The 25,081-nt window shown below is 40.7% G+C and overlaps 3 protein-coding genes across 3 annotated transcripts; 1 reads left to right on the top strand and 2 right to left on the bottom strand.

Annotated features, from left to right (window-relative positions):
- Positions 1-422: 422 nt before the first annotated feature.
- Positions 423-4,017, top strand: s1pr5a (sphingosine-1-phosphate receptor 5a). Its single transcript, XM_080044496.1, has 2 exons — positions 423-557; positions 1,275-4,017. The coding sequence occupies exon 2, from the start codon at positions 1,551-1,553 to the stop codon at positions 2,754-2,756; it is 1,206 nt and encodes a 401-aa protein (XP_079900622.1). The 5' UTR covers positions 423-557; positions 1,275-1,550; the 3' UTR covers positions 2,757-4,017.
- A 3,799-nt stretch (positions 4,018-7,816) lies between these two features.
- On the bottom strand, positions 7,817-10,595 carry spc24 (SPC24 component of NDC80 kinetochore complex). The gene is made up of 6 exons (XM_080043253.1): positions 10,542-10,595; positions 9,667-9,850; positions 9,201-9,345; positions 8,939-9,043; positions 8,468-8,544; positions 7,817-8,353 (listed from the first exon to the last, which is right to left on the bottom strand). The coding sequence occupies exons 2-6, from the start codon at positions 9,830-9,832 to the stop codon at positions 8,250-8,252; spliced, it is 597 nt and encodes a 198-aa protein (XP_079899379.1). The 5' UTR covers positions 9,833-9,850; positions 10,542-10,595; the 3' UTR covers positions 7,817-8,249.
- A 2,338-nt stretch (positions 10,596-12,933) lies between these two features.
- On the bottom strand, positions 12,934-20,763 carry kri1 (KRI1 homolog). Its single transcript, XM_080043654.1, has 18 exons — positions 20,604-20,763; positions 20,403-20,476; positions 20,180-20,282; positions 19,847-19,940; positions 19,194-19,248; positions 19,026-19,075; positions 18,812-18,935; positions 18,629-18,706; positions 18,403-18,515; positions 18,079-18,307; positions 17,428-17,598; positions 15,759-15,831; positions 15,403-15,518; positions 15,098-15,263; positions 14,861-14,991; positions 13,913-13,977; positions 13,728-13,823; positions 12,934-13,625 (listed from the first exon to the last, which is right to left on the bottom strand). The coding sequence occupies exons 1-18, from the start codon at positions 20,686-20,688 to the stop codon at positions 13,160-13,162; spliced, it is 2,289 nt and encodes a 762-aa protein (XP_079899780.1). The 5' UTR covers positions 20,689-20,763; the 3' UTR covers positions 12,934-13,159.
- Positions 20,764-25,081: the final 4,318 nt, after the last annotated feature.

The raw sequence follows: 25,081 nt of genomic DNA on the forward strand, positions 1-25,081 counted from the left end.
TGAATTTTTTTGGGTTTACGTCTGAGTGAGATGTTTCTCTTTTACCAACTGTGGGAGAGAGAGTGATTACCACACAATCTGACAAACCTGAAGAGCAACATGGGGAGCTGTAATGATCTACAGCCATAATTACACTTCATACACATGTTGAATACAGAGGTGAAATACTATTTGGCAACAGTTTTACAGAAGCCATGCTGCACCCGAGGGCTAACTGATAAGGTGGGAAAAAAACTCACTTTCTTCCTCTTCAGTTGCAGTTACAAACACAGACGCGAAATCTGTCATGGAGGACTAATCCGTCCCGAGGGATCAAATCAGAGACAAACTCGAGGGGGGGTCAGGAGAAGGAGGGGAGGAAAGTCGTTGAAGGGCAAAAAAAAAAAAAAACATTGTGGACCAACCCACTGCGTGTTGAGTCCTGCCCTGCTCCTATTCCCACATCACACTCGCATGTCGCGGCGGTGCAAGATTGACTGAGAACGTGCCTTCTCCTCCGGCCGTGGGAGAACTTCTGCTAAAACTAAAGTTTTACTGGATATTTACCCGTTTAACAGGTGCGTGAGAACGATTTTTAAAGTTACGTTTTTACTGTGTGGGTCAGTACATGGGCGTGAAATGCGCCTGTGCAACTCGGTATTACGTTTATGACTTTACTGTTAGTTATTGCTGATATGGATAGTTTTGACTCTATACTGTACAAAGTCACATATATAAATTTACTTTTTACTCTACGCATTACAATATAAACTGAAGAGCTACTTTAAGAAAGTATTTACCAATACGCTGTATTGTACGCAACAGATTCGCTGGTTTGCGTGTTTACGCACAGGCTATGCGTATTTACGCATTTATGATACATAAATAAACATACATCCCATGGGAGTACATTTCTTGTTGTGTTGTCCCACACTATTAATACTGTAACAAAACGTGAGTTCGAAAATGCCACTGAGCTCAATGGATCAATCAAAATCAAAACCTTGACTGACTTGAAATTTCCAAGTGTTCTGTAATTTTACAAAACCTTGTTTTCCCCAGAAGTATTTACCTACAAGGGTTCATGTTCCGTATTAGAGGCTTCCCTCCCTCATAAATTATGTAGATATGATCGCTATTATGTGTAATCATCCACATGTATTGTATTCCATGTATTGGAGAGGTTTTTTTAAATAAATGTATTAGGCTACTCCATTTCCTGTAGTTAATTATGTGTTTATTTTTCTCATCAAGACTAAATTTCTTGTCCCTTCTTGTCCCCTTGTGTAATGCAGGCTGGCTCTGATCGCCTCCTAGTGCACAGTCCGTGCATTGAAGAAATGTGATTTTTGGAGGAAATATTTCTCAAACCACAGGAAATCCTATCTGATAGCATCAAAAGGAACACTTTCCCCACCACTGCAGCGTACAGCAGCTGATTGCTTTGCTCTTTTCAAACTTTAAATTCCAAAGAAGGAAATGCATGACCAGAGGACTATATGACACCTTCTCTTTGGATCTCGTTATAAAATCAGAATAGAGGAGAGTATCAAACCTTGGAAGCACCAAACATGGCCACAGAGTCTTTCCGCGCTGCCTATGCTGTTGTAGCGCCGTCTGCTGTCCCCATGGACCCCAACACTGGAAACCTGATGCGGATGTTTCGTGAGTACCAGAGCAACGCAGTCATCATAGACCATTACAACTACACGGGCAAACTCAAGGACAACAAGTACACGAATGGTCTGAAACCGGAGGCCATCGCGTTCCTGCTGGTCTGCCTGCTCATAGTGGTAGAAAACGCTGTGGTGCTTCTGGCTATCTGGAAGAACAAGAAGTTCCATCTGCCCATGTACTACCTACTGGGCAACTTGACTCTGTCTGACCTTCTCGCTGGCTTCACCTACATGGTCAACATCATAATGTCTGGGGCCAACACGTTGAACATGACCCCGGTGCTGTGGTTCCTGAGGGAAGGGGGCGTGTTCATCATGCTGGCCGCCTCCGTCATCAGCCTGCTCGCCATTGCCATCGAGCGCCACGTTACCATGGTGAGGATGAAGCCGTACCAGGGGGACAAACAGGGCCGCATGTTCGCCCTGATCGTGGCGAGCTGGGTGCTGTCGGTGTTCTTGGGCGTCCTTCCGGTCCTGGGCTGGAACTGTATCGGAAGACTGGACCAGTGCTCCACGGTCCTTCCGCTCTACGACAAGAGCTACATCCTCTTCTGCATCACCATCTTCAGTGCTATCCTCATGTCCATCGTGGTGCTGTACGTTCGCATATTCCGCATCGTGAAGCTCAACACCCAGCGCCCGGTGACCATTCCGCAGCGCAAAGGCATCTCCCGCAAGTCCCAGAAGTACATGGCCCTGCTGAAGACTGTCACCATAGTCCTGGGGGTCTTCATCGCCTGTTGGCTGCCCCTCTTCGTCTTCCTGGTGCTGGACTTCTGTTGTCCAGCCAAAAGCTGCCAGGTTCTCTTCAAGGCGGACTATTTCCTGGGCATCGCTATGCTCAACTCCCTTCTCAACCCCATCATCTACACTCTGACCAGCAAAGACATGAGGAGGGCCATCCTGAGGCTGCTCTGCAAACGCTGCCTCTTGACCAAAGACGGACAAGTCAAGAAGATCGGGATGCCCTTCCTGGAGTGCAGCACCAGTAAGACGGACGCGGCCTCTCACAGACTGGAGGGACTGGAGACGACAGTGTCCTCCGGTAACTTTACGCCCACTACTATCAAAGCCATTTACCCCAGGATGAGTAAATCATGACAGTGAGGTTTAGCATTCAGAACAAGACTTTGGACTGCTTTTACAACCAGGCTGCTTCTCTCTAATGAGACTTTTACATGTACAACATGAGCTGAAGTTTGGTGTTGCACTCTGCCACGGTTCTGGCATTAATATCCAAGGGACAGTATAAGACAGGTGTACGTGGAAGATCTCCAAATTGGGAAAAATACACTAACTTAATTTAAATAAAAATTCTACAAGTTTAATTGTGAAAAGTCAAAATGTCAGTATCGTAACAGCAGCATTACGTTTATCTTTTAGGCACTGAAAAGCTGAAAACATCTCCAGTATTCGTCAGAAGTTATCCCTTCTAGAACAAAGAAAGGCATTTCATTTTTATCTGGTTAATTTTGTTTGCATTAAATGCTATCAGAGACGTCTCACAGGCGATTATGCCATAGATCTGATAGACCGGGGCTGAGGTCCACGAGCATGAGATTTATCCTTATCTCCTCTCCCTGTGTTGCATATAATGATATGTTGTCACGAACATCCACACCCAAAAGTTACTGCCAAAACCATGTAATTTCTGCCATGTGAGTTTTGGTCAGCAGCAGCGGCAGGCACAGGTCCCCCCTCGACCGAGATCATAGGCCTGGAGACGCACTGAACACGTCATGCGGGGGGGCTGAGCTGGGCGGTTTGCAGCTCTGGAGGTCCCTTCGACATATGTAGCGACACATGATGAATGACTAAAAGCAATAAAGCCGACAGCCGAGGTTTGTTGACGCCTTCCTGGTTTAACAGACTGGAATATCGCAGTGTTGTTGTGCTCTTATGGACAAACATTTACAGCCGCCAGAGCTTTTCTCGCCGCAGAAAGTTCATCGTGAAATGATGTAAATCTTTCATTCCTGTGAAGGAGTGCAGATGAAATCTCGTCCCACACAACAGAAAACAAAGCCCAGACAAGAGTGTGTGGGCTTTGAACTACTGGGGATTTTTTTATTGTGGTCATAACACAATTCTAAAGGACTTTGCCAACTGTAATATTGTACATAAATGTAAAGAGAAAAAAATCTATTTACTGATTTTTTATAAAAGTATACTTTGTAAATTTATAAGCTGCATTTTGTATTGTAAAAATCTCACTTAAGTTATGACGCCAGTTTTATATGTGCACTGAATAAAATACATGTGAATGATGTTTATGCCGAGGTCTTTAAATTCTTCACTCCTTGACCTAGTTTTCTTTTTTGGAAAGAGTTTAAATGGTTAATGTCTGAAAGCTTAATACGTTTCACTTATGGACATCCTTCCTGTTTCTTACTGCTACACTAAACTTGAACCTAAACGTAGCCTCCACAATAGTGATTATACATAATAAGAACAGAAGGATAAAGGTGAAAATATGGTGAAAATCAAACATAATGTAAATTACATTTAAAAATCATGTATTTTCTTTTCTGTGATTTGTATTCCATACTGATATTATCTAAGGAAGTCTAAATAGCTGACAATAATGTAAATGTAACTCTAACCCTGCAAATATAGAAAAAAAAAATCCCCCCATTTTGTCCCACAAGAATGCACACATTGAGGTTTATTAATGTAGATTTACTATGCGAATACAATTCAGAGTGACCGGAAAAGTGGAAACAAATGTTCCTGCAGTAAATGTTAACCTTGTCAGGCTTAAAAGAGTTAATTGGGTTGAATCTGTGCAACAATGTCTTACACCACTGGTTGTTGTCAAAGTCCTCACTACCACTTACTGATGCCTTAACCTTAAATTCTACCATAATATGCCATATCGAAATGTAGTTTATGTTGAGTATTAAAAGTGCACAGCAAGTTAAGCATTTACAGTGAATCTAGTCAAACCCAATGGATAATAAGTTGAAGTATATTTAAGTATTTACATCGAACAGCAAAATATAAAAACTCAATAGCTCACTTAAACAAGATAGATAAAAGGAAAAATAAAAACTAAGATATATAGATAGACCTCTCCACAAACCACTTGTTAACCACTAGATATGATGTGAATGCTCCTGAGGTATAGATGAAGTTGCAGAAACCTAGAGTAGTTGATGCTGTTTACCGTAAATAAACCGCATATTGGTAGCGTGGTTCTTCCAAGTCGTGGTAGGTGTGAGTTTTTGAGCCTCCCCCACACCATGTGTCATCCTGCCCACCCTTAACCACCCGCTGTGCTGCAGTGGTACACAGTCGCGGCACAACGTCCCTTTCAGAGAAAGGAGGATGTTTTCACGTCTCAGTAGAGCAGATGGGTAAATAATAATAGAGCACACATGCTTTGCAGTGCAGAAACACAACGTGGGCACTTGCAGAGAAGTTTAGATGTCAGCATGTCCTCATTACTGAGATATTATGCCACTTTCTTTTTTCACTTACTCATCACTTTCATACTGGATTTCAAACAAGTTAGAGATATATATATTGGTTCGTATTGTAAAGATACTATTACAGATGCCATTGGCAAGAATTTCTGAACACTTCAGTGACAGAGGTTAATGCATACAACAAAATTGAAGTGTAAATCTATAAAACAATGTTACTTATCAAAATAAAATGTCTTCAAGCTCAACTACTACTATTTTTATTAATTTCCAATCTACAGAACACTTGACTTGAATATAGATATTGTATGTCTATTCATAGTTGTTTTTTTATATATTTATATGAATTTCTATTTTTCACCTGATTGTATATGTACTGTATATAAAGGTTCTATGTTAAGTTGTTCTCTGTGTAACATTTAAAGCAGGGGTGCCCACACTTTTTCAGCTCGTGAGCTACTTTTAAAATGACAAAGTCAAGAAGAACTACCTACTATAAAAATGGAAACATATATTTATTTAAACATATATTGATCATTCTTTATATGTGCAATATAAGTTGGTGTACCTTGCATAACTGCATGAACCCATAATGCCAGGCCCGCCTCAACCTGCCACCAGGCCCTGGGGCCGAGGGGTTGCGTAGGCCCCCTGAGTGGCCGTCTTACAACACAAAATGTGCAATATTTGTTTTGATTAATAAACAAATCATTTTAAGGTAATACAGTATTTCTCATGGGAATTTGGGAGGCTGTGGTGGGGACTCAGGACCTTCTAGGGGGAAAAATGTTGAACCCTTTAAAGTAAAATTTATCAATCTGGTAGCCTGGAAATCCAGACCCTGATATCTTGAACGATAGAGGTGCAGCAAATTTAATTTGCCAGCGCCTAGTGGCAGGTCTGGGAATGCCAGGCTATCAATCTGGTGCATTTTGAGAAGAAAACTAAGGCTAAATCAGCTGTGTCCTATGTGAGCTATTTAGTACTATTTTCTGGAATAATTTGGAGACAAAGAATAACCAAAAAGGCAGAAAGAAAAAATGTACCGGTTTAAAAAAATCTTTCTGTGACGTCTTAGTTTTTTTTCTAAAACATAGCTCAATATAGGCCCCTGATCTGTAATTAAAAAAAATTAAAAAATGTACTTGCGCATGATAGGCTCCTGATCCCCCCCCACCCCCCACAAAGGTTAGGGGCCTATAATGAGCCAGTCAATTGTTTATTTTTTTTTAAATAACATTGTTCGGGGCCTTCAAAGATTAGGAGCATATATTGAGCAAATTAAATTTTTATTTTTTAAGAATGCCATGCGATCTACCCACCATGCCTTCACGGTCGACCGGTCGATCGCAATCGACGTAATGGGCACCCCTGATTTAAAGCAATTTAAAACCTGAGTCAAATTCAATCCACACAATACGTGCAATGTGTTATCAGGTAGAGAAGCTAAAGAAGCTAGCTAAAAGTACTGAATATATTATTATAAAAAAAAAAAAATCCCGAAAAAGGTGGGACGTTATGTAAAATGAGAATAAACAGAATGGGATAACTTCCTTATCCCTTTCGACGTATATTCAATATAAAACAGTAAAAACACATCATATGTATTTGTTTAAACTGAAACTAAACTTTTACTGTTTTATGGCAAATATACATACATTTTCAATTTGGTGCCTGCAACACGTTCCAAATAGTTGGGACAGTGGCTTGTTTACCATTGTTTTACATCACCCTTTCTTTTAACAACACTGAGTAATAGTTTGGGAACAGAGGACATTAATTGTTGACATTTTGAAAGCAAAAATTATTTCCCATTCTTGCTTGAAATACAACTTCAGATGCTCAACATTCCGGGGTCTCCATTGTGATAAGACAGGTATGGACAGCAGACAGGCCAGTCTAGTACCCGCACTTTGTTTTTATTAAGCCATGCTGTATAAAGACGTGCAGAATATGGCTTGGTATTGTCTTGCTTAAATAAGAAGGGACGCCCCTGAAATATACTTTGTCTGGATGGCAGCATGTTGCTAATTTTGAACCTTGCCCCTTCGGTGCAGAGATTTCTCCGGATTCTCTTAATCCTGTTATTATTATATTATGAAGAGTAGATGGTGAAATCCTTAAATTATTTGCAGGAATGTTGTTTTTAAACTGTTAGTCTTTTTTTCTCTGCAGTTCTTCCCAAAGTGATGAGGCTCACCCCATTATTGCTTTATAAGGAGATGTCCTTTATATCCATTCATGATAATATCACCCGATACCAGTAAACATGTTTATTTGAGTAATGTTCCAAACCGGTATTTTTTCCCCCAACATTCTACAGCTTTCCCAATCTTTTAATGCCCCTGTCCTAACTTTTTTGAAATGTGTTGCTGGCATCAAATTTAGAATAAGCATATATTTATGAAAAACAATGAAATAGATAGGCTAAAACATAGAATATATTGCCTTTGTATTGTTATCAACTTGATTGTATGTGAAAAAGGATTAACAAATGATCAGTCTGTTTTATATACGTTTTACATAACGTCCCAACTTTTTCGGAATTGGGGTTGTAGGTAAAGGTAAGGAAGAACAATTTTATTAGTCAGCTAAAATGATTGATTAAACAGTTGGCTTGTTAGCTTCCACCTGCAGAAGTAACAGTTCGACTGTAGTAAAAATATATTGTAACTATACTAATCCAGTTTTTAATGGATTTATATTAATACATATTGAATAAAGGGGTACTCAAGCTCCTGACAGGACTTTGGGGGCACATCAGACAAAACCAATTGGGAACTACTAAACTACATACCAGTCTGACTTATTAACCTGCCAAATGCATCTAAAGCTTTTAACAGGACTTACCATCTGCTTCAGCAAATGGACTTTTCCATTGTAACGGAAAGGGTTTATTTGTCATCTTGAACCCCACGCATTAAATTATGAACTAAACTCCATTTCAAAAACTGCAAAAAGGAGTCTGTATCTCTGCGATGTCCCATTTGTGTCTAAAACCAAAGAGACGTATGGATAAATAGATTTGCAGCGACATCTAGTGGCCAACACACTATAAAAGCAATAACTTTATTTTTTTTAAAGCAGAGTAAATATTGGATAGAAAAGAAAACAAACATGTTTACAGACAAACAAAAATAATATACACAACACCACCATCCCCGGTCTACTATTTAGTGCTGACAAAGCCCCACAGCTGGTCGCTTACGTCACAGCGAGATCGCGTCGAAGAGTCGATATTGATGGGAGTGGCCAAGTCTTCACCGTAGTGCACTGCAAGAGGAGAAAACAATCTGACTATCTGAAGCTACATTAAAACACACACACACACACACACACACACACACACACGTGGCCCAAAAGTAATAACAGAAAACCAAACTGTACCTCCTTTTAAGACGTTGGGCTGGGTGTCATATTCCCACTTGATCTTGGTTAAATGGCTGTAAAGCCGAGCCTTATATCTGAGGAGGGAAGATTTAAACACAAATATCTGAAAATGCACCAAGCTATTTTTACAACTTAGACAAAAAATGCTGCTTAATGTGTCATTTTTCTACTTGTGAGTAGTACTTCTGAGTCGACTTCTGTCTGCGGCATAGTCCATGACTGACTATACAATTTTAGTTTACGATAATGAAAAACAGACAATAAATGAATGAAATGATGCATCATATATCAAAATACTCGTCAATTCATTGTCTAATAGTTTCAACTCTAAGCCGAAGAAGTACGAAAAAATTTGGCATACAAACTGTGTAAAAGGATGAGATTCCGAAACTAAAACGAAAAATAAAAGGGCAGCTAACAAAAAGACTCTTTACTCAACAATTCCATTATTAAATATGCGAGACTCACACAGCTGAAGGGATGATCTCTGTGGTGTCTTCATCCACCTCGTTCTGCAGAGTCTGAAGCTCGTGTTCACCGTTCTTCAGGCTGTCCAACTCTCTCTGCAGAAATCTGGAAAGGAGGATTAAGGATGCCAACAGAGATAACGCAAGAAAGAAAGAAAAAAGCAAGAGAGGAGTCTTAAAAGGACACTGGAAAGGATTTGGACCATTTTGTGTTGCATTTTCCATGGCAAAACACAGACGTATAATATAAAAAAAAAAGATACTGTAGTTCAGAGTCAGTCATCTGCTTCTTGGCTGTGCCCTTCCTCAACTGCTCCTCCAGTTCCTCCAGCTCCATCTTCCAGTGATTCTTCTCCTGCTCCGTGTCCAACAGACTCTGGCCCCAGTTCTCCTCTATCTGAGTCACTTCTGGTAACACAGGGCAGTGATAGAGGGATGACAAAGAAAGAAAGGAAGAGATAGAGAGAGAACACTAAAGATGAATATGAGACATTTGGAAAAGTTCTACGAAAGCATTATAAGACCATAATCTGGCTAATTGTTGCGGACATTTGATCAGTGACTAAACAGGATTGCCACATAACCTCAAATAGATCGTAGATGAAAAGTACCGAACCGTGCTATTTATTTTTCATGTGGCAGTGAGTATAAAAAAAAGGCACCTGGAATTAGAGGACATAGACAGCTGAAAAACAAAACGATCACCAAATAGAATTTCTGATCACTTGCCTGTTAAAATCTGCGTCACAATCTTTTTAGCCTCTGCGTGTTTGTCAAACACCGCCCGCCGTTCATCTTTCGCTCGTCTCAGATTATCGGGTTGGCTGCTGTTGATAAAGGCCACCAGCACATCACCAGTCTCCACCAAGTCTTGAAAGTTATGACCCGTAGCCATTATGGTGACTCCAAGCAGCTATAAAGCACAGAACACAAGAGATTGCACTTGAAATACTGATTGTTTTTCTCCATTGTGTGCACTGAGAAAGGTCATTGAGGCCTTGTTTAACTCAACGAAAACTAATATAAACAAGACTCCTTCTCTAACCATGGAATAATTAGACCATTTATTTCAATACAAGTGGCAATTTCAGTGTATTAATCCTACATGCCATGTTACTTTACTCAAATTAATCAGGCAGTTCTTTTTTGTATCTTCTCGAGTATTGAAACTATTGACTTCTGGATTGATTATATGCTTGGTAGTTTAACTGGAATATTGCATAAATATTTAAGTTTCAAATACCGAAAATAAACGAGTGTCTTTTGGCTCTAAAATGAATGCCGTCGAGCAAACTGTATTTATATAAAAAGGTATTTTTTCGTCTAGTGAAGAACAGAAGATTAAGAGTTGAACAAAAGAAAAAATACCACAAAATTACACGATCCCTTTTACGTTGAATGTTTAACCTAGCATTCAAAGTAGCATTATACCTAAACTGGGTTTGTTTACAACGGTAGTAGTGAACGTTAGCTACGTAACTTAGCTTAATGACAGATACTGACAGAACAAAAGTTACATGGAATAGTATCGACTACATATGTAACTATGAAAGATAATGTTTATGGCAAATAAAATAACTTGTTAAAAGCAGAAAGCACCATACCGAACAACTCTATCCCAGGATTCAAATGTGGACCGTGAGCGCGCGCCTCTTCCTTCTTGTTCTTCTCTTGGTTTTATAATAGGTCCATGATAGCGCCCCCTGCTAGACAGGAGTCAACTGTCATAAACGAAGAAGGAGTAGAGTTCTATCTACAGGTCCTTCTCATATAATTAGCATATTGTGATAAAGTTCAATAGTTTCTGTAATGTACTGATAAACATTAGACTTTCATATATTTTAGATTCATTACACACAACTGAAGTAGTTCAAGCCTTTTATTGTTTTAATATTGATGATTTTGGCAAAAAAGTAAAGAAAAACCAAAAATCCCTATCTCAAAAAATTAGCATATTTCATCCGACCAATAAAAGAAAAGTGTTTTTAATACAAAAAAGTCAACCTTCAAATAATTACGTTCAGTTATGCACTCAATACTTGGTCGGGAATCCTTTCGCAGAAATGACTGCTTCAATGCGGCGTGGCATGGAGGCAATCAGCCTGTGGCACTGCTGAGGTGTTATGGAGGCCCAGGATGCTTCGATAGCGGCCTTAAGCTCATCCACAGTGTTGGGTCTGGTGTCTCTCAACTTCCTCTTCACAATATCCCACAGATTCTCTATGGGGTTCAGGTCAGGAGAGTTGGCAGGCCAATTGAGCACAGTAATACCATGGTCAGTAAACCATTTACCAGTGGTTTTGGCACTGTGAGCAGGTGCCAGGTCTTGTTGAAAAATGAAATCTTCATCTCCATAAAGCTTTTCAGCAGATGGAAGCATGAAGTGCTCCAAAATCTCCTGATAGCTAGCTGCATTGACCCTGCCTTTGATAAAACACAGTGGACCAGCACCAGCAGCTGACATGGCACCCCAGACCATCACTGACTGTGGGTACTTGACACTGGACTTCAGGCATTTTGGCATTTCCTTCTCCCCAGTCTTCCTCCAGACTCTGGCACCTTGATTTCCGAATGACATGCAAAATTTGCTTTCATCCGAAAAAAAGTACTTTGGACCACTGAGCAACAGTCCAGTGCTGCTTCTCTGTAGCCCAGGTCAGGCGCTTCTGCCGCTGTTTCTGGTTCAAAAGTGGCTTGAACTGGGGAATGCGGCACCTGTAGCCCATTTCCTGCACACGCCTGTGCACGGTGGCTCTGGATGTTTCTACTCCAGACTCAGTCCACTGTTTCCGCAGGTCTCCCAAGGTCTGGAATCGGCCCTTCTCCACAATCCTCCTCAGGGTCCGGTCACCTCTTCTGGTTGTGCAGCGTTTTCTGCCACACTTTTTCCTTCCCACAGACTTCCCACTGAGGTGCCTTGATACAGCACTCTGGAAACAGCCTATTCGCTCAGAAATTTCTTTCTGTCTTACCCTCTTGCTTGAGGGTGTCAATGATGGCCTTCTGGACAGCAGTAAGGTCGGCAGTCTTACCCATGATTGCGGTTTTGAGTAATGAACCAGGCTGGGAGTTTTTAAAAGCCTCAGGAATCTTTTGCAGGTGTTTAGAGTTAATTAGTTGATTCAGATGATTAGGTTAAGAGCTCGTTTAGAGTACCTTTTCATGATATGCTAATTTTTTGAGATAGGAATTTGGGGTTTTCATGAGCTGTATGCCAAAATCATCAGTATTAAAACAAAAAAAGACCTGAAATATTTCAGTTGGTGTGCAATGAATCTAAAATATATGAAAGTTCAATTATTATCATTACATTATGGAAAATAATCAACTTTATCACAATATGCTAATTATATGAGAAGGACCTGTATATTCTAACCTCTCCCTGTCCCCTTGCCCTAACCCTAACCACCCAGCTGTGATGCCTGAACATAATCTAATGTTATATATATATATTTTATAACCTCTCCCTATCCCCTTGCCCTAACCCTAACCACCCAGCTGTGATGCCTGAACTTAATCGCCAAAACAATATAATTTGTCTAAATAACGTTCGAAATGTATTTGTATTTTCTTCCGCCCCGACTCAGTACTCCCGCCCCAACTCAGTATTGTTCTCCGGGGCTGCAGCTGGGTACTATTGGGAAGAAGACTGAAATCCGCTTGGATGACCCATTTACATTAGATGAGCACCGTGACCTCACACCAAACGACTGAGATTACTTACGAGCACCCGCCACAACTCGAGCAAGGCTCATGATTTCAGTCCGACATTGTCAAATGGCATGAGGTCAACATTAGATGCAGTAACTTTTTATTTGAGCTCATCCAACTCATTTAAACCACACAAAGTACAGTTGATCTTGGGCTAGGCCTATATCTGCTTGAATGGACTGTGGAATGACAACAAAAAAAAAAAGCCTTTGTGCCTACAGAGGTGGGTCCAATTTGGAAATAGTCCAGAGACATATCTATAACATGTAAAAAATTACAGGTCTGAAAATTCAGGGATCCCTTGTTTATTACAGATTTTTTAAATCTACACACAATATGAATGCAGCAAATCATCTTAAGTATAAACCATTACAGGTATACATGACAACCACAGCTTATATATTCTTGATCATAAAAAAAAAAAAAAAAGTCAATGTGGTCCATAACACTACTAAAGTCTTTGACTGTAAAAATCAATGGATTTAAATGTTTTGTTTGACTTTTGCCGACATTACTCCTTGTTTTTCTGCTTCTCCATCTTCTGCTGATCTTTCCGTTTCTGCCTGCCCAGCTGCCTGAAGAACAGTCTCTTTGGGTTCAGGCCGTAGGCCTTCAGTCTCTGTCTACTGAACTCCCGGCCACCGATTTTCACCCCGAGGGATCCTGACACCAGACGTCCACCTGAAGGCCTGTGCTTCTTGTTGGCCAACTTTGGCCTTTCAGTCCTGGGCTTCACCTCGCTGGCTACAGCTGCAGTTTCCTCTGCCCCAGGCTCCTCTTCATGTTTCACCTTTGGTATAAGGACCTCCTCCTCATCGTCCTCTCTCAGAGTTTGGACCGACGTGTCCTCTGCATTGTCCATAATGGTGGCTGAGTGTCTGTCCTCTGCTCCTCTGCCCTGCGTTTCAGCATTGTACAGACCATCTCTGCCACTCTTCCCTGCCATGGTCTTATTCTCTGCCTCCTCTTTGTGGTCCCTGTAGATTACATAGATATTGCTTCAGTAATGATGGATTTATTCCTGGGGGGGGGGGGGGGAGTTACAGCTAATGTGTGAATGTGCACTGTGTTATACTCACTCGGAATACATCGAGCTCAGGATCTGTCGTTTCTTCTTTGCATTCTTCGCCTTGATCATATAGTTCTTCAAGTCGCTGTCCTCTTCCTTGTCAGACCTGAGTGCAAAATATAGTTTGTGGTAAAATGACCTGAGACAACAGAACAGGTTTTTGCAGACTTTTAAAGTGAAGGGCAGAGGCAGTACCTGAACATGCAGGTCTTCTTCAGAGAAGCCCATTGGTTAAGCTCCTTATCATTGGCGGTTAAAATCTGGAGGAGAGAAAGCAGGCAGTCATTAGATCAAATCAACACTAGGGCAGATTGTTTTTAGAGTTATGTCAGCTAAAAATATGCTGCTGCTGCTGCTGCTTAAATCTAAAATCATGGTGTGGTCTGCTCAGAGAGAAGATTAAATTCAGATCATTCCCTGGTCAGAGCTCTGCCCGGAGGCAAAGCAATACCAGGTCAGTCACATCAAGACTCATCACTGCAGCATTAGCAACCATCATGCAGCCAGCATTACATCTTTCTTTAAACCAGATTACAATTGCTAAATCTATCCCCTACATAGCAGGCTTTTAAAGAGTTGGATTTCTTCTCCACATGTTCAAGTGCTGTGTGACACTGCAATAAGTGGTTTAATTTTTTAGACCAAAAATACAATAGAAAAGGGGCATTGGGAGATGCCCTTAGCTCAGTTGGTATATTAGCAGCTCTAACCATGGCATTAAAGATAAGTATGAGCTAACCAGCCAATAGAACAAAAACGGTCCAGTCTTATGCTGAAAGTGCTGGGACTATCTTAACAAGCTCAACATGGCAACACATTTTGCTGAATTTTTGCCTAGTACATTAAGATTTATGTATTTGGCCATGACATGAATGTGCAAGACAGTTAAAAATCATTAAACAAAAGTTAGGAGAGTTCAACCAACTCATGAAGCCAATTTAAGCTTGCATGAGTCGATAAAATCTGCAGGCTACATATTAGAGCCTGTCTAAATACATGAATTTGTATTTTGATGGTAAATATGGCGTTATCCTTACATTATGGGCCTGTGGAAAGATTGACAGGCATATCAACAGTAACTGAGGGAGGCAGGGCTTAGCAGTCAATATATTTGGAGCTAGCGTAAATTGCAGCTGTTCTCACCTCGTCGGTAGTCAGGCCAAAGTCATTGGCCAGGACCTGCCTGTAGCGGAACCTACATGGGAGGTCATCTATGATGTCCTCGTAGTCCAGTTTATAGTACTCGTCCAAGTACTGCTCAAAGCTCTTCTCCTCTGAAACAAAAAAAACAGCCTTCATTAAGACCACAACTATGACTCATCGTATGTTGGATGACAAGTTGTCTTTTTAGGTCAGAGGTGGTTTTAAAAAGACACTTACGTGGATCAAACACAGGCTTGGGTTTGGTGACGGCCTCTGCAAAGTGAGACTTCTTTCTCTTTTTGCCGGTTTGCGGCATGTCCTCTTTACGCATCTTCTTTCTCTCCTTTATCTTCTTCTTCTTCTTGGAGGCAGTGGGCTGGTTGGGGTCGTAGTCAGCATCCATCTGTTTTAAACAAGGAGGACTTTTGGTAAGGGAGTTTCTCTTTATCAGAACAAAATGCAATGGGGACCATCCGAAGGGGGGGGGGGGGGGGGGGGTCAGGAGGTAACATAACGCTTTTGGTAACAATGAGTTGACTCACAATGAAGTTGTCATCGTCGCAGTGAGGCTGAGTGGCGTCATACTCCTCTCCTTCACACTCTTCATCGTAGCCCTCCCCTTGTTCCTCGCCGGTCCACTTGTCCCAGTTCCAGTGCTCTGTCGCCCCACAGAAAGAAACCATTACACTACATGATACATTAAAACAGTGAAATACATTTTAATCTCGATTTTCTCTGAATGATCTCCTGACTTTTTGCCAAATTTCAAAGAAGAAGCTTTAAACCATCACTGCTGGACATAATCAGTAGCAGCACAGCAACAGACTTCACACCAAGCCTGCTGGTTTCAACACTGCTGAATCAGCTCGACATAAAAACTAAAATAAAAAAGACTCACCCTCAAGTTCGTCATCGTCAAACTGTGGCTTCTCCTCTTCCTCGTCACCGTAATAATCGTCTCCAAAGAATTTCTGCAAAAAGAAAGAAAGAAAAGTCCCCAATGAGCACACATGGAACTAGGAAAGGACACACTGTAGCAGCTGAGTGGCTGAAGCATCTGAATCCACCAACATGCAGGCCTCTGATTTAAAAGGTGGGAAGAAGCTGAGTCTAATCAGCCAAACACAGTACAGCTGGGTGAGCTGGGAAACACCAGCCCTCATTCACACACTAATTAGCCAAAAAAGCTGGGACTTGTAGTTCATAGTTTGCTTGTTTTTTTATACCAAAAAGCAGCAGAGTGAATAAAGTAATATATAATTTAAATTACATTTAAAAAAAATCTGTACTTTTAATGAAGTGCTACATGAATGAGTCACTCAATCTGTGTTTTTTTTTTGTGTTTTTTTAAGATATGTTTTTGGCATTGTTATGCTTTATTGATAGTGTAGAGACAGAGTTGAAATGGGGCAGAGAGGGGAGTGACATGCAAAGAGCGACCGCGGACTGGAATCGAACCCGGGTCCGCTGCTGGCCGAGGCCCATGGGGGGGACGCCCTACCAACTGAGCTAAGGGCACCCCTAAGTCACGCACTCTGTTTTATTGGTAGAATGAAAAGTTGACAGAGCTCTCTTTTTGAGCATCGGCTAGGCCCCACCCCCTTAGTTACTGCTGAGCTTCCCATTCTCATTCAGCACATGCAGTTTACAAATATAACTATTGCAGATTTACCACTTAAAATTTGTATTTTTTGTCAAACAGATCTGTGATTTCCGTCGGAGGAAGGTAAAAGCAGCTGCTCATTTATAGCCAAAAAGAGATTTTATAAGCTGAAGCTAGCTGGTTATTTATTTCAGCTATGGTAAGCTTTGTGAGATGGTTGATAACACTAGAAACTTTTGAATGATTAAAAACAAAAATTGTTCCAAGGTATTCCCTTGATGGCCACATCTGTGATATGATGCTAAAGCAGAAACCTTAGCCAGCTCATGATCCATGTTAACACAATTAAAATAAAGAAAACAGCATTGCTGTTGTATTTTAGTGTTAAGCTAGAACGTGTAATAAGTATGCTAAGTGTCTGATCTTACATGATGTACCTTCTTTCATTCTACCTTGGCCCGTTTAGATTACACACACACACACACACACACACACACACACACACACACACACACACACACACACACACACACACACACACACACACACACACACACACACACACACACACACACACACACACACACACACACACACACACACACACACACACACACTTAAATTTGATTTTTTCTTGTTATTCTAAAAAGGTTTTATTTTTAAAGTTAAAAGAGAAAAGAGATTTTAGAATAAGTAACTGATGTGTTTGGTAAAACGTAATGCGGAATATCTGTATTACTACTGCACCAATCAAACCGCTTCAACATGAGTAGAAATCCTAAGCTTTACAGCTAGTACATTTGACTGCTATAATATGATTGGAAAATCACTGTTTAGCTATTGGTCAATTGAATTGAGCATACCAATATAAACGAATACAGAAAAACTGAGGCCATAGTTAAAGTTAATGCTGTATAAATCCATGTTTTCAAGCGTGTGTGTGTGCGTGTTTGTATGCATCCACCTGCATGAGTTGCTGGTGTTGCTGTGGATCAAAGTCTCCCTCCAGGTCCGTCTGACTGAAGGCCAGCTGCTCGTTGCCGGTCAGCTCCTGCAGCTTCTTCAGCTTGTCCATGATCTCGTTGCGCTTCAAGTTCTTCAACTGCTTCAGCTGCTCACGCTTCTGCTCTTTCTCCTACAGTAGCAGTTCGAGGAAAGGGAGCAAAGGTTAATAATGAGGGATCATTGGCTTGGTTAAAGTGGCTACGAGGAACCTTCAAGTCTTTATGAAACAGTCTAATTTTTCCTCTGATGATCATTAATGATCTGTAATAGCAAACGACTCTCAGCAAAAAAAAAGGATGCTTTTTTGATATAGTTGTTATTAATGCCTTTTTGCTCAGGTCCAAATCCCCGGGAAGTCAGACTAAACGATTTACAGATTTAAATTGAACGATACTCAATCAAAGTTGACTGTGCTTCACCATCATCATAATAATACCATTATCAATCTGACATAGTCACATATAAATTACATTTTATCATCGCGATGCATCCTGCCGTCAGTTTTCCACTCTAAACAAAATACGCTCCGAGCATCTTTAGGACAGCAGGGCGCTTGTAACTGAAAGTTCTTTATAGTTGATTAAAAGATTCCTTTGGACACGTCACGCACCTTGTCCTTCCTCTCCTTCACTTCCTCCCTCTTGCGTTTCCTGCTGTCGTCTTTGGAGCGCACCGAGGTGGCGATGCTGCGCGGGTAGGTCTTGACCTGCTGAGCGTCGGGCTCTTCAAAGCGGAAGTTATAGCTCCTCTCAAAGTTCGCCTGCCGCTCCAGGAAAGTCTCCCCTTCCTCCTCCGAATCCTCCACATCGTCCTGCACCACCTCCTCGTAGGTCGGGATCCTTTAAATGCGCACAGGAGTGTTTTATTGTACAACGAGGGATAGCATACCGACGCTTTAGCTTTTCACCAACGTCCAACAAAGGCATCCACGTACCGTTCATCTTTGTCGTGGTCATCGTCGAGATAGGCCTTGTTGAGGACGTAGTCTCTCAGAAAACACTCCTTCTGGTCCAGCTCCGGGTCGTTCCAGTAGTCCCGCAGGTATTTCTGTCTCGACACAAAGCGGTGTTACTTACTTAATAAGCAAGTTAAACACAAACCAATCCAAACCAAAATTCATTCCCCCGACCCTTTCTCCAATATGCATGCCAAGCACTCACCATGTCCTTCACCTCCTCCGGACCCTCCATCTCAGCCTGGCCTTTCAGCCAGTCCACGTAGTCCGCCTCCTCTTTATCCTACACACACACACACACACACACACACACACAGAAAGAGGTTTATCCGGTTCTTTGACACTTGAAGACATCTCTATTTCAAGATGAATGGCAGCAGCTTCTGACCTTCTCCTCCTGTGTTTTGACTCTCCTGGTCAGCAGCTGCTTTTTCCCATCGCCCTCGCTGTTTTCCTCTTTATCCGTGTCGTTGTCTTCCTCTTCGTCACTGTCATGGATGAACTTGCGGAAGCTGAAGAGAGACAGTTTTGGTTTTTCATAAATAGAACACAGTTATTTTGCCCTTTCAAATATACCTTTATATTGTTTTTTCGGCTCTTACCTTTCCCGCAGCTGTTTCTGCTCCTGGATGTAGCTGGGCGAGGACGCTCTCTTAAGAAAGACACACACAAAAAAATATATATATATTATGATGAAAAAACATATCTTACTGGTAAGCATTTTCATCATATTCTTGAGGGAAACAACATTACGTGGTATCACAGCCTACCTCGTGCCTCTTGGCGGCCTCCTCATAATCGCTGTCGTCGTCATCCTCAAATTTGCTGTGAAACAGAAATAAAGAGATAAGAGACAGAATTCATAAGGCATGTCAGAATCAGGAACTGTGACGACGAACTGTTATTTTTCCCAGACTATTGCAGTTTGAAACATGAAAATGTGATACGTCAAAACGGTTAGAATATGTGGCCAAAATTATAGCTCATATCTCCATATAACACAACAACAGGGTTTTCCTGCATAGAGACATATTTGGCTCCCCTCAAAGATGTATTTCCCAGCACCAAAGGAAAATGACCAGCCTCAAAATGATAACATTTGAAAATAAGAAAAAAAAAAAGCTATTAAAAAACTCCAAATGCGTTTCTAGTTCTGCCCAATTCAAGCCCTATTTCTTGCAGTTTCCATGTTTTGTATCAATAGTAAATAATCACATTATTTAATGGCAGGTAATCGCATTATTTAATAGCAGTTATTTCCCGCAATTTAGAGTCTTAAGCAAAATAGAAATTTTTTCTATATATAATTGTAAGAAATGAACAGCAAACAGCAGTGTCTCTGTTAAATGTCACACCCTGACACCATTATTTTGGTAACATAAAATATATGTTGCCATTATTTTGTCACCAGGAGCTCACTCACCCTTCTCTTTCCAGTATGACCTTACGCTCGTAGTCCTTCAGATACATGGGCTTTGCTGCTTTCTTTGAAGTGGAGGGCTCGCTGATGGATGCACCTAAAAACAGGATACAAATTAGACCTCTTGTGTTTTTTGTTTGTGTGTGTGTGTGTGTGTGTGTGTGTGTGTGTGTGTGTGTGTGTGTGTGTGTGTGTGTGTGTGTGTGTGTGTGTGTGTGTGTGTGTGTGTGTGTGTGTGTGTGTGTGTGTGTGTGTGTGTGTGTGTGTGTGTGTGTGTGTGTGTGTGTGTGTGTGTGTGTACAGAAGTGTCCTACAGTGCTTGAAAGCAGCACTCACCCTCTGAATAGAAAGTGGCATCTGTCTGGTAGATCTTGGGGTCTTTCTTCTTCAGCAATGACAGTGTTCTGTAGAAATCCCTTTCAACTTCAGGGTCCAGCTCCTGGGCAGGGTGAATAAGAGCGAGAGAGCCAATAGAACACACAACAGCAGGGTGTTACTGTCAGTCATACAGTCTTATTATTGATAAGAGTGATGGAAGAAGTAGTTAAACGATGCTGACCACTTCACTGTCATCAGAGCTGGACTCGGACTCGGAGTCACTCTCGTCGTCTCGGTCTCCGTAGCGGTCCTTCACTGTAGAGACACACACATCATGTATAACACAACACACACAGACAACAACTGTATTAAAGCCAGCCCCACTTCCCCACGTTGGAATATTAGCCTTTAGCCACAGTTAGCTAGCAGCGACAACACTTACGTCTCTGCAGCTCCTCTCTCTGTCGGTATTTGTCATATTTCTGCGCGAACTGCGAGTTGATCTTAAATTCGGATCTGTCTGCCATGACTTTTAACAAAGTAGAAAAAGTTGTTCTATAATTTAAACTACACGTTGAGGGGAAGACATCCCAGCTGCTACATGCGGGTGTGTTGTAAAGCTGACATCACGTGGTTTCCGGTGAACAGGTCGAACATTGCATGTACTCTCCTGCAGAGGGCGCACCAACAACAATAAAGAAGGGAAGAATTTTACTTCAGCTAACGATGCTTGGTATTTTTTACTATCCCGGACAGCAGGCCGTCTCCTAAATAGCCTACCTTGGTCATTTTTTAAATGCGGGCACCTAGGCCTATGTATTAACATTGAAGCACTTTTAATATGTGGTTCTGTTCTTGTTCTCAGACCCAATAACAAAGCTATGGCTTTAAATGTATAACTAAACCCCCGAGACAAATTAATTCTCACCTCTTCTGTATTTAAAAAAAAAGGTTTTCCTATTACCTTCAATGTTTTTGATTTTTATGTCAGATAAAAAAATAAAAAATAAACAAGATAAGATAAAATGATATAATCCCTTTGCCTATCTATCGTTATTGTACAGAGTATAAGTACAGAATAAAAAAGTTATAAAGATATAAAAACTAAAATACATTTAAAAATAGAAATAAAGCAAGAGCAATTCAAGGCTAAATGAAGAGATAAAGTGACAGTGATGTATTAACTTGCAGCACAGACCGCATGTCTATAGGTTATCTTATACAGTGTACACCATAGGAATATAATATAGTAGGCTATAACATGTAATATAATGTAACACAATCAGATAATACAGGCTAGTATAATACAGTACAGTACAATACTAGATGGATGGATGTAAGATAGAGCAAAGGGTGAAATTCAGTAATTTGGCCTATAGTGGCCTAGGCTATAACATAATTTTGTACAGAAATATAACATAGGCTGCCATATGAATATAATATGGTATGAAATTTAAATTAGTATCGTACAATTATAATATTATATAATATGTTTCAATATGTTACAAAATATATCAGTCCCTCTGAGGGACAATTAGGGTATTTTTTAATTATTTAAATATTATTTTTCACTTTCATTCAAATATTTAATTTTTTAATCATAGTATTTTATACAAATACTTTTTTTTTAAAGAATACCAAAACCAAGATATAGTAGATATGATTATAGCTATAATAGGGCATTGATGAAGAGGTTGCAGAGGCTACACAGATGCTACACTGACATACAAAAGTTTGTCACTCCCCACATTCCACATACGCACAAATTCAAAATACTGTCACAGTCAACTGCGAAGTGTTACTTTCCATTCAATCCGCAGCCAACATGTTCCTGCCTGTCTTGACCTAATTCAGACACCAATTAAGAGCCCAAATATAATCTGAGAATTTGCCAAATGCGCATTTAGCTCATCAAAGATAAAAGGTAGGTTGTCTGATGAATACGGATCACCCTACAGAGAGATTAGGCTATTTATAACTTTAAGAGCCGGGATCTTTTAAAGCCTGGAGCAGCTTAGATGGTCATGCAGATTTACTGTTAGCTGCTGCAGCCAGAGAAAGAAATACAGATACAGTACATGCCCATATAATAAAGAATCCTCATGTTATACAATTAAACAAAGAGTAAACATTTTATATTTTTATTTGCAGAGCAGTATCTAAAACAACTATGACATTACGTTTCAGACATTTACCCCAAACTATTTAAACCCAGTGTATTAAATGTTTCACCGTCAGTAGAAGAGTTTGTGACCTTACCCCTATATAAACAACCAAGTTGTTACAATGCAATGTTGTTTATTACAACTGCTTTCACCAAAAGGAATTAGCTAACAACATCAGTCTGTTATTGACAGTGAGTCATGGTTAAACTCTCTCTCAGTGTTTATCACTTTAGGGCCGGCGGTAGCCAGGGGCCAGGGTGGGCCGTGCCCACCCAAATGTGGGCTGTTTTTTTTAGGTGGAAGTCCAGACCCACTATCGGACGGACCTGTTCATTCGCTGTCCAAGAAAATGTCAAATAAAATTCAGACAATTAATTAATACTAAAAAATATACCATTACCATGCATTGCTTCTAATTGTATTATTGGGTGGGCAGGACAGCCTGCCTCCAAGTTACCCACCCGCTTAAAGTGGTCACTGGTCAGCAGAGCCGGCCCGAGGCATAAGCGAAATGAGCGGTTGCTTAGGGTCCCGACTGCCAGGGGGGCCCCCCCATTTTATTTTTTTATTTCGTTTTTTTTTTAGTTTGTGTGTTTGATATCAACATCATATTATGTAAATGTAAATTATCATACAATAAAAGGAATACAATGTTTTGGTAGATAGTTAATAGCTTAATAATTGAATCAGTTCATCTGGGAGGTAATCCGAGGTTAACTGATCACGTCACGTTCAAGTCCATGGCATGCACAGTTAGTATTGAGTTTATTTAAAAATATTTGAAAATGGGGCTGCCCTCAGTTGCCCATGCACTGTGTATAGTCTATAGCCTATTTCAGCCTCGTCTGTGGAAAAAAAGATAACTGGACAACAGAGTTCTTCTGCTTCGTTCCTCTCATTGCATTTAAATGAATTCATTATATTACAGAAAAATATGTCCCGTAAAAGAAAAAGAGCACCAAGCCCATCCCAGAGGACCCTGCATAATATTTTTATATTATTTCAAATCTATATTTCTATGGAAAATCCATGTGTCTTTCTTCAATAGCTTCTAATCCATCCGACCCAGTGTCTCCAAATTATTTGTTCACACAAAATTCCTCAGGTTTAGCCTCTTAATTTTCCTCTCAAAGTACACCAGATTCATGCATTTCACTTTAAAAAGGTAAAAAAAAATCTCCCGGGGGGGCATACCCCCGGACCCCCCTAGCAAAGTTGTGACCTCGGCTGGCTACTATTTTCACCCAGCTGGACATTGGAGCCAATAGTGAAAATACTATATATCTATGTGTATAGTATATAGCTCTGGACTTCCCAAAGCTTTCTCTTCAATCAGCTGCCTACAGTATTAACTGTAGGCAGCCTGAAACATGAGGTGACGCATCTATGGACATGTGGGGAAGACTCGCAGAGAAGAAAACAGGCAGCACGTGTTGACTTTCAGATCTCCCCCTAAGGAAAACGCTCTGCGCGCGCTCGCATTTTCGGTCTCTCTGCCCAGTGTGCCCACCTAAAATTTCTACAGGCCCACCCTAATCTGACTGTCTAGAACCGGGCCTACTTGCACAAGTGCGTAAATAACGACCCACACAAAGGAATACAAAGCAGAACTCAGAGGTGACTTATAACGGCATGAACGTAGGCCAAACACATCAAAAACTTGACCCTGAAACCAAATAATAAAAACAGCACATTATGTTAGCACAAAGCCTTGACCTGATTCAGATGGCGTTGTGTGTGGTGATGAAATGACAGAAAGGTCTCCATTGCGAGTTTAAGGACACTGTTGTCACTCCAAATTTTAATCTGGAGACAAAAACTACGCTGAAAACTCCAGACCCATTAGCGCTCTTTCAGGACTGTCAAAAGCTGCAAATGAAGCCATCCATTGAACAACAGACAACTTATCTTTACACAAGAAATTTCTGTTTTCCTATTACATGACGTGTTGGGGACAGGTTGGACAAATAGTCATTAAACCACCACAGTCCTTTGAAAAAATAATTAACCAAAGAAAAATGGCAGATTCTTGAGCTATGATAGTTTGTGTCATGTGTATTCAATATTTGTTACTTAAATTTCTGAAACGCCCCAAAATTCTGAAAAAACAAATGAACGATATCAGAGAAAACTTATAGAGGACACGGTATCTTCCTGTGAGAACGGGTGGATTCTGAGAATATAGAATCTCTGTCCAAATAAAACACAGTCCGAGCAAAGGTCAATGATGGTCCGAGGGCAGTGCACCCGTCTGGCTGGACTTGTTTATAAGGGATGAGTTTAGGTTTAGGGGGTCAGTGTTACATACATAAACTTGTATGTATTAATTTGTATGAATCTTGTATCATAATCTGAACATGTTATGGATTTATGATTGTACAAAATAGGATATCCTGTTCGGCATGTTCATTCTACACCAAAATACGCTCTTAAAGAAAGTAACATAAAATGTGCTGCAATAAACTGGATGTTGAGCCTGTCAGAAAACAGTTAATACCATGAAAAGAATATATACAGTGATCAGGTTTTCCTTAGGGGGAGATCTGAAAGTCAACACGTGCTGCCTGTTTTCTTCTCTGCGAGTCTTCCCCACATGTCCATAGATGCGTCACCTCATGTTTCTCCTGGGTTGTGTAATCAGCTCAGCACTTTCGCTGTGGGCAGCCTTGAACTTTGCATTTGACACATGCCTATGGCGACTTTGACTTCAGATCTGCAGGGTCACAAAGCTGCTTGTTTACCCCCCCACCCCTCC

This window comes from Ammodytes marinus (genome assembly GCF_949987685.1).
Source record: "Ammodytes marinus genome assembly, chromosome: 16".
Classification (NCBI taxonomy): Eukaryota; Metazoa; Chordata; class Actinopteri; order Uranoscopiformes; family Ammodytidae; genus Ammodytes; species Ammodytes marinus.

Excerpts from the sequence above, each read along its gene's own strand:
- s1pr5a (XM_080044496.1), top strand. The coding sequence starts at position 1,551 with ATGGCCACAGAGTCTTTCCGCGCTGCCTATGCTGTTGTAGCGCCGTCT.
- spc24 (XM_080043253.1), bottom strand. The coding sequence starts at position 9,832 with ATGGCTACGGGTCATAACTTTCAAGACTTGGTGGAGACTGGTGATGTG. Across the intron at positions 9,346-9,666 it reads TGTGACGCAGATTTTAACAG|AAGTGACTCAGATAGAGGAG; the intron begins GCAAGTGATCAG and ends CTGTGTTACCAG. Across the intron at positions 8,354-8,467 it reads GCCCAACGTCTTAAAAGGAG|TGCACTACGGTGAAGACTTG; the intron begins GTACAGTTTGGT and ends CTCCTCTTGCAG.
- kri1 (XM_080043654.1), bottom strand. The coding sequence starts at position 20,688 with ATGGCAGACAGATCCGAATTTAAGATCAACTCGCAGTTCGCGCAGAAA. Across the intron at positions 20,477-20,603 it reads GAGAGAGGAGCTGCAGAGAC|TGAAGGACCGCTACGGAGAC; the intron begins GTAAGTGTTGTC and ends GTGTCTCTACAG. Across the intron at positions 19,076-19,193 it reads AGGCCGCCAAGAGGCACGAG|AGAGCGTCCTCGCCCAGCTA; the intron begins GTAGGCTGTGAT and ends GTCTTTCTTAAG.